The following is a 15,484-nucleotide window of genomic DNA, read 5'->3' as shown; positions in this document are numbered from 1 at the left end:
CATTCACACCGATAATGGAGCAAATATTATCAGTTCAGCATGGCAATGAATAGCCTTCTCTTCAGATTTGCTGATCTTATGGAGGAGCAAAGTTGAATCTTGTACTGGGCGGTTAGGAAAATAAATACAGTGCCTAGTGTATTGAAGGAGACCAGAGGAACAGTTGATTGGCTCAAAACAACCAGGTGGAAAGTGCCTTGTTCCATCAGAGTGGTCTAAAGTTTGCAAGAAAAAGTTGTTCTGAACCTCCGGAGAATGCTGTTGTTTTTCCTGCAAAATTCCCACAGTAAATCCAACCACTTCCTACTAAATCCACTGAGCAGATTGGGGATTACAGTGTACTGAAATACTGTCATGTTGTATGAAAAGACAGATCTTTATTGATTAAGGATGGAAATGCCTAAATACATCATCTGTAAATGTTAGTAATGTGTAAATAATAGACCCATTTGATTTAAGAGTGCTACAGTGGAATTTATTGTGTTGCATTTCTGTTCATCCCAGAGGGAGACAAAATGATAGCTTGATGTCAAAGTGAGGAGGATTCTATTTCACTTTCTTGTTCTATATGTCAAATCCATTTAAAAAGAGTAATATAGTGTGAAAATAAGTGATAATTAAGGAAATTAGGGAGTTGATTTATTTCATGTCTGAAACCAAGATATGTACAGTGACATATCTTGGTTGACTTGCAGTGACCCTTCACACCTGTCCAGAAGTAATAAAACTTAGGCTGGACTGCTAGACTTACATTAGAAAAACAGATTGACAAATTAAAGCCTGCAGGCTGTTAATTGCATTTGTGTTTTAGAGGGGGAAAAAAAAAGAGGGCATGGTGTTTCTCTTCATTTTCTATAGCTGAGAAATGTCAAGAAAAAGAAATATAAAACATTTTCAGTTTTTCAAGGTAAGATATCTTTATCAACCACACCCAACCATGAAACCCCCATAGCATGTTTCCAGTATTATATAAATGTAAATCAAGTGTTTGTGCAATCATGCAGGTTGTTGCCAGGTAATTTAAAAATGAGCAAACAAGTAGCAGAAGGTGGTTTTGACATGTGGAAATCTATCTCAAATTCTATGGCTGACCTGTTTTAGCTAAAGTGCTCTGATTAACATAGTGAGATGGTAGAAATTAAACAGGATGTAGTTAGACATTGACACAATAATAATTAAAAGTGCTGTGTTTTTTCTGAAGAGAAGTAACTTGGCAAATAGCAGGGGGAAAGAAAAACATTCATAAGAAGTTTGGAGGCCAAGCTGTGTTTCTAAATGTGACAAGTAAATCTACAGGCACTATGTGTCAGAGAAGTTGGAGCCTTGTATTGAGTGTCAGTAAGTGCACAGTTCTCTGGTGAAAAACTTCACAGTGATGAATTCATGCAATTGCTCACCCTCCCTGTAGGTTTCTCTTTTGTGTTTAAGAGCAAGCTTTTTAAAATGCCTATATGCATAGATAAAACATTTATAAGAGAAGTGGAGAAAACTCTTTATAGGGTTCCATATTTTGACAAAACAGGGGAAACATTTTTCCATGTTTATTTTTTCATTCCTTCTCTTTCTTTTCCCTTATATTTGTCTTTTTCTTTTTTTTTCCTAAATTTATTTATTTTCATATTTTCTTCAGTTGTAATTAATATTATCCCTCTGCATTTTTTATATAGTACCCTTTGTGAGTAGTATTCCATACATCTTGGTAATGCCAGGGTACATCATTAGAGCACTGACTAGCAGTTTATTGATTTTTTTTTTTTTATTCTTCCTTGCTTTTTCTCTGTGACATGTTAATAAAAAAAAAAGGGCAAGCTTCACTTGTCCAGTATCTGTCTTTGCAGATTTTAATTTTTAGCTATGTGGTCAGCTTTGGATAAAACAGGCAGCTAGGGTATAATCTGAAGAGCACAGGCAGCTAATTTTACTAGATGTTTCATGCAGTGCTGTGCTTAATGCATGGTGTTCACCACACGGTTCCTGAGTCAACAAGGGCAGATACTATTTTAGATGTGTCTTTTTACATACTGAGTATTTTAGAATGCCTTATCATAGAGAACAACCTTGGGTTAGATACTTGTGATTTTTCTTAAGGTTAAAGTATTGTCAGTCAGTGATGGATTCAGTGAGTGAATATCTATTTAAAGAATGAAAACAATCGTGTGGAACTAGGGGGGCTTTAGAGTATGTTAACCTAGAAAGTGGTTAGGATATTGTTGTCCATAGTCTCTGATACCACCCAGCTCAAATGACACAATCTGAGATGGGGTTGTTTTGGAGTGAGGAGTGCCACAAACTTCTCTGTCAGTGGGTTCAGTCTGATGTCTTGCCCTGGGCCAAGGAGGCAGAAAGATCCACTGTGCCCAGCTGTTGCCACTCAGCAATGTGCTGCTTATTGCCCAAGTCTGCCCTTAGCAACACAGGGTTTCACCTCCTGGTAGAGCTAAGTGGAGACATTAGTCAGATTGGGCTGCACTGTATTGAATAGTGCAAATACTGGTACTTCTTGTTGGCACTTGTGAACAACCAAAACCTACTTGAATTATCAACACTGTTTCCAGCACAGTCCAAACCACAGTCCCATACCAGCTAGTGTGAAGAAAATTATCCCAGCCAAAATGAGCATTAACCTCATTCTCATTTGTAGTAGGACTTGCCAAAAATGATTTTCCAATAAAAGCCTCTGACTAGATTCTTACCTCATGATCAGTCAAGGGCAGCTACGTGACACACATTGTCTGTTAACTGATTTGTGTTGAACAAATTCCCAGCTTCATGGTTATTTAATTTCTAATTTTGGTGAGGATTTCTAGGAACTTTTCATTTTTGCTACATGTGGCAGAACAAATTAAAATCTGGCCCTTTTTGTGATCTGAGAAAGGGATTTCACTGACATCAGCTGAGTGTTTAGCATAGTGTTTTCTGACTGCATTCTGTGCATGCCTGTGCTTTGTTTCAAGGCTGATTCAATGCTGAGTTTTTCCTTTTTTTTTGTAATGGTGCATTTGTTCCCATTTGAAAACAGCTTTGACCTTGGATATCTGTGCAACATAGAGAAAGTAACTGAATGCTGAAACATGGAAGATCTGTGTGTAACTGCAGGTAAAAGCATCACTGTGAAAGCCTTAACAGGAAGAATGGTATTGACTCAACTTGGCCTGTGATGGAAAGTGCCCTGAGCCTCATTAAAGTGTGATTAGCATTTTCAACTCAAAAAGATGGTGGATCAGATTCTGATGTATTTATCATGCTCATTAGCAGCTTTCCCTGAAAAAAACCCTGACACACTGAGACTGATATGGAGATAGGAATCTAGCACACTAGAGATACCAGAGTAAGAAGCAGCCATAAGTAACACAGCAATATGTCTGTGCCATGCAGTTGGTGGCATTGTAGATTTTTGTTTAGAGGATAAAATGCTGAAAAAGAGGATAACTTCCTAAAAGGTTTCACTCCAAACCTTATTACAGTGCAAGTACCAGTGTAAACATTTTATGGTCTTATGTGCTGCAAATCTGGCAGCAGGGATTTCTTAGTTGCACAGGGCCTAAGAGAAGTAAAGCACCTGTACATTATTCTGAAGTAAAGTTACCCAGTAGGCCATGAAGAGATAGGTTCCTTGATCATTGCTATGTACTCTCCTACCCATATATAAATGTGGCAAATATACAACTTCTAAGGTAATTAAACTAATTTTTTTATGTCACACTGGAATATGTAGTCTCTTTCCACAGATGACAGTCAGAGTGGAATTTTGAAATGCTTCAGCATCCTCAGAACCCTTTTTGTGATAATTAGCTGGTTTTGCACAGTTGTGCTTTGCAACAGAGACCTTCAGTCTGTTTAGATTCATTTTCTCCTTCTGCCTTTCCCCTAGTGACTTTGTAGGTGATTTGGCATTAATGTTGAACTTTTTAGTGCAGTTAAAATGTCTTAGAATAAGCTAGTAATTTGTTTACAAAGAAGGGAGATAGATTTTCTTACATTTTCAAATATAGATTTGACTACCAATAATTTTATACTTGGCGATTTAGTGGTAGGATTCATTTATAAGAGGAATTATATGTCTGACTGTTGAATATTTGAAAATATGAAAATATAGATAAAATATGTAGCAGCACAGAGAATAATTGCATTAAAAATAAAAGGTAACTGTCAGCTGATGATAGGCTTTTTTCTCAGTATTATTTAAGAGCTAAAATCTGCTTTGACTTCCTTTCAGAACATAAATTCCCCACATCAAACCTGTATAGGAATTGCCAGTTACTCTGAAATTGTTAGGATGTTATCACCAGCAGCTGATTTCCCCCCCTCTTCCTTCCTATGGAGAAAGGCTGTCCAAGTCCATGCTGACCAAGAGTCAGGGCATATGCTCTGTCAGTAGTAACATTGCCATTACCTTCTTGGCATAAATAATTTTAAAGGAACAGTATTATGCTTGTATTTGGTTTAAAAACATAGACCCCCAACAGGAGAAACTGAAGTAGTTTTTTAGTAATGTAGCAATAGCCACACCATAGGAGACAGTGTTATCCTGGCTCTGGCTGTTTGCAGTAGCAGAGAACTAGTAGACAGTAACTGCATTTACACATTACTTTATACAAATAGATCAAGAGATAGTTATTTCTTTTTAGATGTTTTATTTATATATATGTGATGCAGTATATATGAATAATACAAATGGTAATATTCTGTGTATTTTGTTGATATTTTATTTTAATTAATAGTTACTGCTGTCTGTACTTTGTTATTTTAATTAAAGGTTGCCTCTGTGGCACAGTCTTTAATATTCACAGTGAGCTTTTTTTCCTGTCGCTTGGCACTTTGAATCTAGCAGTTCTGTCATATTGAAAAAATTCTGGTTTCCAGTAAAATTATGCATGATGCCCAGTAATTACAGTGTGTTTATGTCTTAGATAATTATGGGCATTGGTGTTTTTGTTTAACAGTTAAAGCAAATGTTGCCTGGTTTGTGATTTTTTCTTTTCATTTTCATGTTGAGATACTGAAATAATTGTATCCAGTCTGTACATTAGTTTTAATAATGTCAGCTTCTGCTCTTTCAGCAACTGATGTTCCTACTTAAGATCATCTACATATGTGATAGCTCAGGTCATAAAGGGAAAGCAATTTCTATTCAGAATTCTAGAAGTGAAAAGGTGCTGAGAAGAGGCTCCTGTGCAGATCCAGTGAGGGTCTACCATGTGGAAAGGCACTTCAGAGAAGCAAAACTGTTTGGCCTGTGTTGTACTTACATTTAGGAGGCATTTATTTTTGTAACATGTTGTGGAATGATGGATATCTGTCATTGCAGTCATGTGTGGAACTCCAAGGCTAAGGGCTGTGTACAGATAATGTGAAGCAGCACTTGGCACCGCTGGGATGCAAAGATTAGAGTCCACAAAAATAAAACTAAGACAAAATATTTTGTAAAAGGAGTTTTTTGGGAGGTGGGTTGGTTTTATTTGTGTGACAAAAGCAGTTGCTTAAGATTCTCCTGTGAACTGAGATATTCTGATTAATTCTTGATGCTTTTGTGCTCACTTCAGGGAGATGAAGTGCAATTCATTAGCAAGGTGCTTGGGTCAGCCCCAGTGATCCTCATAGCCAGAGCAAAACAAGGGGCAGCTAAGGAGAGAAAGCAGACAAATGGATTAGTTTAAAATGTGCTGTGCTGCCCAGCAAGACTTAAAATCGTTAACCGTGCCTATGAATATTTATATGTGAGCCAGAAAGCAGCTAGCTAATTTCCTACTTTCCTCTTTATAATGAGAGCCTGAACTGTTCACAGCAGTATTTTAGAAATTTGTTATTACTAACCTCTTCCTCTGCCCAGTCAGGGTTTTATTCTCTTACTTTAAAAACAAAAATGTGTTTGTAAGCAGCGCAAGTCACATTTGCAAATAAAAGAAAAGAAAAAGAAGCTGTATCTAAGTATTAGAAAGTTTAATGGGTTTAGATTTATGATGGTCCCTGAAAATAATGTCACTTCAAAAACCCAGTTTTAGGCTGAAATGAAGTTTTGGGAGGTAGTTTACTATTGTAAAAAAACAGATTTTGCACTTATTTTTAATTATTTTAATTACTATTTGCATACAGATTTTTTTTGTTTTTATATGGTGGAACAGGTATATGGAAAATTCCTCCCAAAGCATTTTCATGAACATGTCATAATCTGAACTTTTGTGGTATTATTTCCCCTTTGTCTTCCTGCCAGAATTTACACTGAAGGCTGAATTACATTTTCAGTTATTTCCTTAGAAGTGATCTTGGTAAAACCTAATTCTTAGGAAATTTACAAACACAAACTGATTTTTCTTGATATCCAAGTAGAATAGTTCAAGGACCTTATTTTTATGCCAAAACATTTTAGAAAAGATACCTGATAAATGTTTGCAGGCTGTAGCCTAGGATAGAAGAGATGAGCTATTGGTGGTACAGGACATCTAGTAATAAGGAGAGGCATTTCAGTGTGGTCTTCATATATAAGACAACCCAAAAAGCTGGTGCCTGTCCAGGAGGAGTCTTAGGAGGAGCTGTTTTACTATTTTGTTGACTGGATGAAAACACAGTTTAAGAATTTTATTGAGAGATATCTCTGAATATCTTGTTTTCACTTTGCTCAAGGGCCAGGACTGTGTGTGTGTGTGAATTTAGAAAACTCAGTCCCAGAAATGAAAAATGCTCTTTACAGACATTAAATAATTCCTGCTGAGATGTGTAATTCTAAAAGGTGAATGCTATTTGCTTTGAAATAATCTGATTCAAAGATTAAGGAAATTGAATCTGATTTCCTTGATGCACAAAAATATATATAAATATTTGAATATATATGTCTTTGGTTAAAACCTTTGGTTATGTCTTGCCTCTGCTGTGCAGTGCTGTGGCCTCACCTAGAGTCCTGTGTGCAGTTTTGGGGACTGCAATATAAAAAAGGTAGTAAGGCATTAGAGAGTGTCCAAAGGAGAGCCTCTAGGATGGTGAAGGGCCTTGAGGAGAAGCCATATGAGGAGTGGCTGAGGTCACTTGGTCTGTTCAGCCTGGAGGAGGCTGAGGGGAGACCTCACTGCAGTTACAGCTTCCTTGTGAGAAGGAGGGGCAGGCACTGATCTCTGCTCTGTGGTGACCGGTGACAGGACCCGAGGGAATGGCCTGAAGCTGTGTCAGGAGACATTTGGGTTCAATATCAGGAAAAGGTTCCTCACCCAGAGGGTGATCAGACACTGCAACAGCTCCCCAGGGAAGTGGTCACAGCACCAGCCTGACAGAGTTCAAGAAGCATTGAGACAATGCTGTCAGGGTCATGGTGTGACTCTTGGGATGTCCTGTGCAGGTCCAGGACGTGGGCTTGATGATCCTTGTGGGTCCCTTCCAACTCAGCATATTCTGTTTTGTTGTTAACTTTTAAAATGTAAATTAGTATTGAATCTTTGCAAAAAAAAAAATCTTACTGTTTAACAAGCTTGTAGGGAAAGCATTCTGCATTTCCTCTTGACCAAGTTATAACAAAAATCAATTATTCTTAACAATGTGAGTTCTTTGTAAAGATAAATCATTAAAACAGAAGCACACAGACACTCTTTAATGACACATTTCAAAAGTGATTTTGCCATAACTTTTCTATTCAGTTCTTTTGTTGTATGAATAGTTATGCAAGTTGAATAGGAACTTCAATGAGGAATTCTGTATTTGATTTATGTGCTGTAATTTAGTGCAACACTTTTTGTTCTATTTATATTGTGGTTTTCATGATAAATCACCTTGAAATGCCTGAACCTAGTAGTGATGATTAAATTTATTTCTTTTTTTTTCCAAAAAACTGTTGGGACAGCACTCTTTGTCTCAGTTTAGATGATTCAGTGTATGAGCAGTACTTTGCCGACTGTGGATGCTGTGAATTTTCAGTTGGAGAGTCAGAATCTTGTTGTATCCCAAGTGAAGGCGATAATGTGCCAGAGAGAAGGATGAATCATGTAAAAAGCCTGGAGAGTTGCAGTCAAGAAACAGATTTTGAAAATCAATCTTGAATGATGGATTGTTGAGAGAAAAGAAGTTAGAGTTCCAGGGTTCTCTATGCTGTCAGAAAATACAATGTATTTTTTAGTCCAAGGGATGGACAATAATGGCTGCATGCTTTTAGTAGAGAGTTTCTCAGCTGTGATCCCTGTTCATAATTTCTAACCACAAAATGGGAACTAATTTCATGGGTCCATAACTTCTATTTTTTTGAGGTCAAAGCAGAGCTACTCTAAATGATGTAACCAGAATATCCAAAGTGTATTTTCTATGGATATAAACGCAGACATTCAGAACTGTGGATATTTAATGTCATTGAGAAAGGATAAGCAATTATGAATTTATTACCAAAGCTACAGTGGATAATATACCACAGAAGTAATATTTGAATCACAGGATACTTCAGGTCAGGAAGGATCATCTACTCCGCATCCTTGTTCAAAGTGGGCCCAGCCTCAAGGACAAAATGTAAGAAATGAATGCATAACTTGAAGAATTTATTTTTTCTAAATTTTTCTTAAAAAAAAAAGTGACAAACAAACCTGAAGGTCGTTAAGTCCTGAGATTTAGTTTCTATGATAGAATAAAAAGTAGAGTGCTGTGTGGTCAGGGAACTCAGCATTGCTTTTGATGACAAGTATCCATTGTGCTACTTAGTGCTAGTGAAGATAAAGTAGAAGGAGAAATAATTCAGGATATTTATGTTTGCAGTCCAAAAAAATGTGATAGTGCTGAGGGATGGAATAAAAACATAAGCCATCTAAAGTCTGGAGGAAGAAAGATACATAGGTATATGAAGCACATTGTTTTAAAACTATTTTTTCATATGGATGTGCTTACTGGGATTAAGAGCAAAGTGGCTTTTTTACTACAAAAATGACAAATAAAAGTGGAGTTTTTTGATGTAGATGTTTGCTGATGAGTTGCCTGATGTTTCTTTTTGGTCATTTTTGCCTATACAAAACTGTTCTGTGCCACAAAGTATTGGGGAAGTACTAATTTCTAGACTAGACGCGCATTAATTGAGGAGGAAATTTAGTCTTTGGTAGCTGGCACCTTCTCTATTTTTCTGTAGTTTAATTGAGTACATGTTGAGGAGAGATGGGTCATAGTCAAGTTGAAAGCCTCTTGTGTGCATGTATGTGTTTGCATGATGCTTGAATTGCAAATAAAGCTGCAGAAGCAAAAGCTCTGCTTTGGGTTTTGTCACCCTGATCCTCCAAGCAGATTATCTGACAGACTTACGCACATGACACCTAGTTCAGCTCCTTCTGGGTAAAAATCAGGCTTGGTGAATGATGTGAATGTTTCACTTGAGTGTTTGAACCTACATCCTCAAGTGCTGAGAAAAATATTTTCATGATTCTCTCAAGATACATGGATTTACTAAGGGGATGAGCCCTGTTTCTGAAATATCTTACCTTTTCAGTGTAAATGAAGCTAAATCAATTGCCAGGGAAGTGTAAATACTGAAGAAATTTTTTAACCCCTTCTCCACTCCCTCCTTTGGGTTGCTAAAACAAACCCCCACAACAACCATGTGCTGTAGAAATGTAGCTCTTGCCATCCACTTTATTCATGCACTTGAGCCCATGGTGGTGTTTGTGTGTGTGTGTTGTTTGCAGGAGTGAGAGGGGATGGAGGAGTAGATGTTAAACTGAACTGTATCTTTGCATGGTCACAATTTGTTTTTCTCAGAACATATCTGTCCAGGAAGCCATCTAGTACTGCTAATTTGCCTAAAGAATAAATTCTACTTTTTTTTCAAGCAGGCATATGTTCAGTGTAAGTGGGAAATTTTTGTCATTGAACATTTGTTTTCATACAGAAGTACCAGTTTTCATGAGAAGCTCTGATGTTTCCTTAAGCTTTGACTCAAAATGTTTTTTCTGAAAAACTGCAAAATAAACCAACAATAATTAAATGCTAGCAATAATTTCTTACAGAACTTTTTAAAAACTTCTATTCATGTAATTTGTAAGACTGTTGTGATGGTTTATTTCTTGAACTGTCTTCCATTGTGCAGTCAAGTCAGTAGCCAAACTGAAGAAAAAGAGAGGAAGAGAACCTCTGTGCATTCACAATCACAGAAAAGATTAGGTAAAATCCAAATTACATAACTTTTTTTCATCTTTTAATTTTGTTTTCCAGAATGACAAATCCCCAGGGCGTTCCGCAAGTCGATCGAGTAATATTTCAAAGGTATGTGAAATCTGTTTTCTTTTTCTGGAATTTAAAGAAAACTAGGTAATTAAACATAAACCAGTACTTTAATCCATCATATTCATTATGTAGTATTTTATTTATTCATAAAAATCAGATTTTAAGTTTTGCTGCTGAACATTATGGTTACCCTGTAAACTCCATCATACTATTAGTCATTACTGTAAAATATGTAATAACAATACTAAGAAAATAAATTAATGCGCTTTTTTCACCTCTTTTCCCCAAGTGTTTAATGTTCCCTTAGCACTTCAGCTTAAGATAAAATTACTATTTTCTTTTTCTCCTCCTCCCTACCCAAATAATACCAAGTGTAATATGCAAAGGTATAAATCTGTATTCATTTCAGGCTGAATTCTGAGTTCCTTTCACAGAGATATATGGTTCACTGAAGCCAGGGCTTTACATCTAGATAATTTTTGCTTTTTAGGAAAGAGAAGGGAAACTTTAGGAAAGGCAAAATGTGATTTTTACTGAAGTTCTTTGGTTTTAACCCCCCTTTTCTTTATTTTTTTGGTTCAGATATGGCTGAAATTTATGCCAAAAAGCCGGGATGTACAGGAGGCAAAAGATCAAAATCAATTTTTTTTTTTTTTTTTAATCCAGGCCTTAAACATTTGCCATGTATTATGTTTGGTTTTAAATATTTTGCATTTAGGGCAAGCACTGTATCCTTAAACCTCTTCAATATTTTTGTCTTTGGGGTACCCACTGTAAAAATTTTTTCTTCTCAGAGCATAAAACAAAAAAAGACAATAAACCCCAAATGCAATTTTAAGTTAAAATACTAGTTCCATGTTAGGTTCTTCTCTCTTATGTTTAGAAGGGAAAAAGATGTAGAATATATCCAGACTGCTGTAGGATACGGCTGAAACTCTTCTAGGCTTACTGCCTATCCTTAGAAATCACATAGCTATATGCTTACAAACTTGATCACCAGGAATTGTATTAATTATTTTAATTACTAATTTTAAATGCATGTATCTAGCAATAGTTACTGTAAATCTATTATGAATTGATATTACTTTCTCTGCTTTTTTTGAAGACAGGTGCCTGGGTTGCACTGTGACAAAGCATAAATACTTTCACTGACATGAGAAACGTGCTGGTTACTAACATTTGTTTTGAAGTGATTTCTGCAGAAATCAGTATAGTTGCTTATTAGAGAGGGATATTTGCACTGGTTTTAGTTGCAAGCTAAAATCCCATTTTTTCAGTCATGCACTTTATCTTTTTCTGATGTATAGCATCATGCATTGTTTTGGATCAATTTTTTTTTCTGAAGCTGCCTGCCAGTGAAGTTTTTCAAATGCTGAAAGACATTTGATTGGAATTCCAGTTTTGTTTGTTGTCTGACTTAGAATGCTTTTTTTCTAAAACAGGTTTTTATATATGTGTGTATACATAGAAAAGCAAACATCTGGCTTTGCAGGTTAATATTGCATGGCAGAAAGTGATAGTAAAAAATACTATACCTCAGAACAAGATTGAAAGCTTCTAGGCCAGATAAACTGTATGCCAAAGGCAGGATCTGAGTTCTGTGCAATGTCAGATCTTGCACACAACAAAAATTTCAATGGGCAGAAAAATTAGATAGTCTTTATGTAAAGCTATAAATTAGTGTCATCAAGGCACTGCCTTTGACTGTTCTCGTTTGCCTGTATGTGTAAGTTAAAAAGGATCAAATGGAATTACATTTTAATTTGTGTATTCCACCCTTAGCTGGATGTAGAGCTCCTTCCCCAGAGCAGATACCACTGGATTTTGTACTAACCTCTTTGTGAAATGAAATACAGCATAGATTGTGTAAATGCAGATTCATATTTCATAATGCTCTTAAATTGTTTATTTGGAGAGGACACCTGAGGTTTGCAGTGTATGCTTGGACAATTTTGCATGCTAGGTACATGAATTTTAAGTCTGAATTTTGTGGTATTACAGATTAAACTGAATTGTTGAACACTGAAGATGTCTTATCTAGTTATAATGAGAAGAAATGGTTTTGATTTGGTATTTTACAGATACTGGTTAGTATATATCTATTCAGTCAAGAGATTTTACAATCAAACATTCCCAAGACAGGTGGATGTGTGTGTATGTGGAAATCAACACCTAAATTTTATCATTCACTTTTGCAGTCTGTTGAGAGTGTAGAAGTTTAGCATTTTGCAAGGACTTTTCTTATTGCATGTAATTTTCTGTCAAGGATTTCAGTGACAGACTATTTAAGGCAAATGGAAGAACAGAACTTAAAATATTTGACTGACAGCTGTGGCTCTCTTCAGTGAACAGCAACCTAAGAATTTGTTCATTCACCTCAGCTTTTTATTTATTTATCTCAAGAAAACTGCCTTGAAACTCCAAAAGCAACTGTTTCTGATAGTTTCCCAATCAGAGACAATTAGGAAAATGTATCAGTGCCTAATTTTTGCTGCACTTCTGGTAATAACCTAGATTTTTCCTGTGCAATCAATAAATAAATAAACAATCTTTTTGTGTTCTGCCCTGCTAGCACTTAATTGGATATGATTAGTAATTTAATAACTAGATTATTAACTCATATTTTGGACTGATCAGTATTTCACATTATCTTGTATTGACAAAGTGTAGCCCTAGTTAGTAGTTATGGCTTTCCAAACCTATCTACATAAAGAAACCTATACACATAAAGAAAAATAGGAAACACTTGGAAATGTGAGTTATGAACCAGCTGTCAAGATTTTAAATTATTACTATATTTTTAAGCATTAGACTTTTTTTCCCACCTATTTCTTCTGTTGCTGGAAGCAGAAGGAACTTAATTATTCTTTGTAGGAGATAGTATTGTGCAATGTTCTGGATTTCAGAGTTGCTATTATCCTATCTGCATGTGTTTAAAATCTAAGTAAATTAAAAACTTGACCTTGATCATTACCTATTTGCTATTGCTTAGTTTTCTGTGCAATATAACTTCTTTGATTAAAATTCTTATGTCTTCCTAAATAGATGTATAATTTAAGAGGAAGGGTAGTCAGGGAAGGATCTGCTGGATTCATTGTTTTCTGTTGTAGGGAACCTGTGGAACAAATTTTGTGTCTGAGTTACAGTCTGTAGACTTTATGCTCTATACGTATTTCTGAGGCAGCTTGGTTATGTTTAAATGCTTTCTGGAAGAAATGTTTCTAAAACACTGTAATTATCTTTCTGTATGTTAATTATGATTCAAGAGCTCATTAGAGAAGGATGCTATCTCAGCAGCAAGATCTAAAATTCTCTGATGGGAACCTTGGGCTTATTTTTCAGTGCAGAGAAAATCAGGCTTGGAGCAAATTGCCTGAATTTTGATTTGCCTCAATTACTTCTCAAAAGCCTGGAGCAGGTGTTGGAACACTTTTTATTTACAAGTCTCTGAAGCTTCCATCTAATAAAACTCTGTTGAGTTACATCAGGAAGTAAGGTGCTTGTTTTGGAATATTCTGTGTGATAATATTCACGTCTAATTTAGTATATGAATAGCAATAGGGGAAAGAAAGAAGGAAATAATTGTTTTTACTCTATGTTAGCAATTTCTGATTTCTTTTGTCAGGTGGGGTTCCTCCCAATAAGATACAAATGAAAACCAAAAGGCACCAGGATGCCAATCTAGATGAAAAATTTATTGTTTCTAATGTATTGATTGTTGATTTGAATCACTCAGTTTGTGACTTTGAAAGAAATTTCACAAACTGGGCATCAAATTCTGTACTATTTATAATATTTCTAATAATAATAGTAATAGTATAATGTAGTAAGTAATACAATATTTATAATAGTTATAAATTACCATTTAATCTCTTCCATTAAAATTGAATCATCTTTTAAATGGGTTTTGATATTATCAGCTATTTCATCCTCTCTGTGTATGAGGTGATTGTACGAACAGACCTATGTTGCAATTTGGATGGTTTGCCCAGCTTGAAGCAGAACTCACTATTACACACTCTAAGTGTTTGTAATGTCCAAACATCACCATGTCTAAGGCAGTGACACCAACAGAGAGCACATAGTATCTCCTGGTAGGTTTCATGGTGAAAAAAACATAAAGGAATTTCAATGTTCTTTTTAAAGAAGTTCTTACCATGGACTTTGTTTGCCAGAACTAGGATTGCAGCATTCCAAGATAATTGATTGTTTCATGACTGAATCCTAAAGACCAGTTGTGTGACCCCCTATGTTTTGCTACAGGCAGCTACAATGCTCCAAGTTGATCCATAGTTCTTACTCTTCTTGGCCAATTTCATGCTAATCACAAGTGAAAATTCTCTTCCAGATTGGTGGCTGCTTTTTTTCAAGGAACCACGAAGCTCTATCCCTTCCAAGTGTAGGTTCTAGATTATTGTAGTGAGTAACTGAGGGAAAACTTAGGGCTTTCAAAAAAGAAAACAAATCAAGAAAAAAAAAGTCCTCGCTCTTGTAAAGCATAAAATGTCAGCCTTCATAAGTGCTTTTACAGTAGATAATATGATGTATACAAAACTGGCATTAAAATATGAGTATAAATGTTACATTAGTCATCAAATCATTCTTCTTGCTCATAAACGGAATCATTTTCATGAAAGCTGAAGACTAACCTAGCACTTAGATCTCATTTATTGAAAACAACAGTGCAAAGTAAACAAGTTAGTGAAAAGATTTTCTTCATCAGAACAGAATTCATTTTGAACACAAAAAAAGAGGCAGAAAACCAAAGACTAGAAGTAAATCCATTGCATAGTAGCTGTTTCTGCACTTTTTAAAACTCGTAGCTATGAATGTTTGATTTCTATGTATAGGGAATACTTTGTAGTTTGTCCATACAGTTTATTCTTTGTTTACAATAAGCTTAACAAAAGGCATGGCAGCAGAATTTACCTAAGTCTGCCTGAAAATTGAACTGAATGAAATTGCATGCTTATATGATGGTATTAAATACATGGGGACAACCAACAGAAAATAGTTCATATCTTGACACATCCAGATAAAACTTCATATATGTGTGGAATGTGTTGTGCCACAATTTTTATGTTTTTATAAAAGCTCACTCATGCCCATATATAATTTTAATTTCTGTTATGACAGAATTCAGTCCTATCCTGTGATAGCCAATATCATACAGAAGCAGCTTTGATTTGTTTTTAGTAAATGGAGTATGCAAGTTACTGCATATGCTTATTATATATAATTAATTATTTCCATAATTATAAATAGTAATTATGACCCATAACATTCCTGGTACATATATACTCTGGAAGTC

General features: G+C 35.5%; 1 protein-coding gene across 7 annotated transcripts in view; it reads left to right on the top strand.

Annotated features, from left to right (window-relative positions):
- MARCHF1 (membrane associated ring-CH-type finger 1) overlaps window positions 1–15,484 on the top strand; it is a 226,004-nt gene that overhangs the window by 168,287 nt on the left and 42,233 nt on the right. For all 7 annotated transcript variants that reach the window (XM_071431997.1, XM_071431996.1, XM_071432003.1 and 4 more), the window contains one exon: window positions 10,162–10,212. In XM_071431997.1, coding sequence (XP_071288098.1) covers window positions 10,162–10,212 — 51 coding nt within the window. The remainder of the gene's footprint in view (window positions 1–10,161; window positions 10,213–15,484) is intronic.

This window comes from Agelaius tricolor, unplaced genomic scaffold, assembly GCF_023055355.1.
Source record: "Agelaius tricolor isolate 1412-34295 unplaced genomic scaffold, bAgeTri1.0.p SCAF_8, whole genome shotgun sequence".
NCBI lineage: Eukaryota > Metazoa > Chordata > Aves > Passeriformes > Icteridae > Agelaius > Agelaius tricolor.
This window is presented reverse-complemented; position numbering and strand designations above follow the sequence as displayed.